We start from the raw sequence: 3,498 nt of genomic DNA, 5'->3' as shown, positions 1-3,498 counted from the left end.
ATATTTGTGTTTGGCCAACAAGAATAAACCCATAAACCACGACGGATGGCAAATTAAAATAAATAATAAGAAAATCGGTCGTGTTAATAAATAATATTTTGTCGCAAATTTTAATTTTTCGGCATAAAACGAATTAAAGCGCACCGCTTAAAATACACGAAATTGTACACATTCCATGGGTCCATCGGCAGGCTTTTCCGACTACCGTTTGTATAAACTAATACGCAAATTAGGGTTTCTCATTTCCCGGTCTTCTGCTTGTCCCGGGATTCCGGGATAAAACTGAACCGTTTCCCGGGATCCCTGGGGAATCCAAGGATAGAATTAATTATTTTTAAGATATACAGAATATCTTGAAATCAAATGATATAATTATTTTTCTTTCTTTAAAGTAATTTAATACTCACGCAACCTCCAAAATTATATTAATAATGCTGTGTAAGATATATATTAAAAATTACCTTTCAATTACGTAGAAATTTTCACAAATAGACAAAATTTATTACAGTTTGCTGGAAACTGTATACAACAACAATAATAAAAATGCCTTTGAATCGAGTTGAAAATTTAAAAAAAAGAAATGAACTTTTAGATCAAACTTCTAACTTAAAAGGTAATTTTCGTTTTTTAAATAAAACATAATACAAAATATTATTGTAAATTTTTATAATAAGATTTTAAAAAGCAAAGATGGTCGATACTTTAATCACTCGATCTGGTTCTTATTTAACTAATTATGACTCCTGCTACCGAGAATGTCCTTTCCGATTCAATCCGTGTGGTGGAATCGTCTTTAATGCATTTAAGAGAAGACAGGTGTTATGTGTTTTTTCTCCTGTAGCCTGGAAGATTTCTAGTTCGTTTTCGAGATTGTATTACTTCTTTTGCTCTCTAGTATTCTCGATTTGTCTACCTGGGCTGCTTTAATAGAAACATCAAGCTTATAGCCCATTGATTCGCAAACTTTTTCGATCCACCGCCCCTTTTGTTCTATAAAGTTATACCCAAACCCCAACTGTGCCCCGACACCCCCTAACTCATTTTCCCTCGTGTGAGAAAGGTTTGGAAATATTCTTAGGAAAACTTTTCTACGAATCTCACATTTTATATCCTTACCGTACATTGTTCTCAACATCTGAAAACCATTAAACACAATGTTTCTTCTTACCTGTTTAACAGAGGAAAGGGAAAGGCTGTCGGTTACCCCAACCTTTGCCTATGGTCACCATTCGGGACCTGTTTCCAGCACCCCCTGCCATCCACTCGCTTCTTTTCGCCCCCTAGATTTACTCACCGCCCACAGGACCATTGTTATAGCCAAATAACTCGGCAGTTCGTGTCTTTAATAATCACGTTTATGAAGAAAAACTTCATACTCGCACATTTCGTACTCGTTCGTATCCTTGCCTAATTTGCACAACCTGGCGTTACGCAATTATGGAAGTTACAGGGCATGGTTAAAAATTAAGACAGCGTAAGCTCAAATTATTCCAGATATTACGAGTTCTGACAAGTAAAGAATTTTCAGAGTCCTGCCACAAATAAGCAACGTATCGATTATCGACCATTTGCCGCAGGCCATAACGAGCAGAAATTTAAAAACCTAATAAGTAGGTTTAAAATTAATAAATACAAATGTATTCTGACAGTTTACGAGTTAATTATACTTTCTATTTGCAAAATTTCCCCAACATTAACACAAAATAAGAAAAAAGTGAATTTTTAAGAAATTTGCGAGATTACCCGGGTTAAAAAAACAACCGGGATCCCGGTTGAGAAACCTTAATGCAAATCAATTGCCGGAGATTAGTAGCTAGAGAGTAGGGGCACGGCTGTCTTTTCCTCTTTTTCGACTTTGCTCTCTCCATTCCTTCTTCAGACTTTTATTTACGTCGGCTCGAATCTGGGTAGAATAATAACAGATTTCTAAATCAAAGTAAACGTCGATTCCCGAGGCAAAGTGCCTCGGAAATCGACGTTTACTTTGATTTAGAAATTTGACACACACTCCGGTTGTAAAAAGTAAGTACCCGGCAGGGGTGCCGCGTTACGCTTCTTTCGGGATGATTATCTTTCTACATTAATTAAGCTCGAAAAAAATCGATTCCATATATTTATAAATGACATAGATCCTGAGCTATAATTACTCGCTGTGAAAATTCTAAACAGATTCGCTCGTAAGTTATTACACCCAAAATAGACTTAAAAGGAGGGGTTATATAAGTACATAATTATGACCTTGGTGAATTGGGGAAGGTCGAACGACGGACATCGAAACGGCTAATGATTCGTGGCCATGGCTGGTTTAGATGACCCGGAACTACGACGACAGATAGGGGACTACCGGTAATCGCGTTCACTGCTTAATCCTCCTAAAATGAGGATCGGTGATGGATTTTAGAAATTTAGTAGTAGTTAATTAAATTCGAAATGAATATATACTAATAGTGACGTCGACATGCGCATTTAATAATAACATACAGTAATTCCACGTAATTATACAATATATACATAATGTTTTTTTACATTAAATTGGAATCAATGTCCTTTCCCGCCGCACAATTTTAAGCCGGCTTTCCAACCTTTCGCCCATCCTTCGAAATAACTCGGATGAGATCCTCCGTGACCGTGACCTCCCCGTGACCTCCTAAACTTAGACCGTGACCGCCGCCGTGACTTTCTAGACCCAGATGGTGACCGCCTCCGTCGCCGCCGTGCTCGCCTCCTCCGTGGCCTCCTCCGTGTCCTCCCAGACTCAATCCGTGGCCTCCTCCTCCGTGGCCTCCTATGCTCAATCCGTGGCCGCCTCCTCCGTGTCCTCCTAGGCTCAATCCGTGGCCGCCTCCGCCGTGACCGCCGAGTTCGTGACTTCCTCCTCCGTGTCCTCCCAGGCTCAATCCGTGGCCTCCTCCGCCGTGTCCGTGACCTCCTCCTCCGTGTCCTCCCAGGCTCAATCCGTGGCCTCCTCCGCCGTGTCCGCCCAGTTCGTGACCTCCTCCGTGTCCTCCCAGGCTCAATCCGTGACCTCCTCCGTGGCCGCCCAGTTCGTGACCTCCTCCGTGTCCTCCCAGACTTAATCCGTGACCGCCCCCGTGTCCTCCTCCGTGACCGTCCAAACTCAACCCGTGACCTCCGAAACCGGAAAAGGAATGACCGCTGGCCCGAGCTTGTAAATCCATAGGATCGTTTCCGACCTTGTTAGGCAGAGAGGCGCAGAAGGCGAAAGAACCCAAGACGAGAGCCAACTTTATTAATCGCTCCTAAAAATTAAATACGGCAAAACTAAGATCCAGTAGTATAATAGAATGGAAAATTTCATTTTAGGACTACTCACCATTCTCGGCTGGAAATTCGTTTCCGAAATGATGAAGAAGGTTTCACGGAATTCTAATTTATACGTTCACGAAGTGGGTGGATAAACAAAGAGGAAGAGACCGATTCAATTTCTTATTCGTCTGTTATCGAAGGACGTTCAACCTCGTTCATTTATTAGTCTGC

General features: G+C 41.3%; 1 protein-coding gene across 1 annotated transcript; it reads right to left on the bottom strand.

The window, feature by feature from the left end:
* Positions 1–2,564: 2,564 nt before the first annotated feature.
* Positions 2,565–3,179, bottom strand: LOC136979387 (uncharacterized). Its single transcript, XM_067275329.1, has one exon. The coding sequence runs from the start codon at positions 3,177–3,179 to the stop codon at positions 2,565–2,567; it is 615 nt and encodes a 204-aa protein (XP_067131430.1).
* Positions 3,180–3,498: the final 319 nt, after the last annotated feature.

The sequence above is a fragment of the Centruroides vittatus genome, unplaced genomic scaffold (assembly GCF_030686945.1).
Source record: "Centruroides vittatus isolate TY-2023 unplaced genomic scaffold, ASM3068694v2 contig_620, whole genome shotgun sequence".
Taxonomy (NCBI): domain Eukaryota; kingdom Metazoa; phylum Arthropoda; class Arachnida; order Scorpiones; family Buthidae; genus Centruroides; species Centruroides vittatus.
Note: the sequence above shows the minus strand (reverse complement) of the source record. Positions and strands in the feature narration are given on the sequence as shown.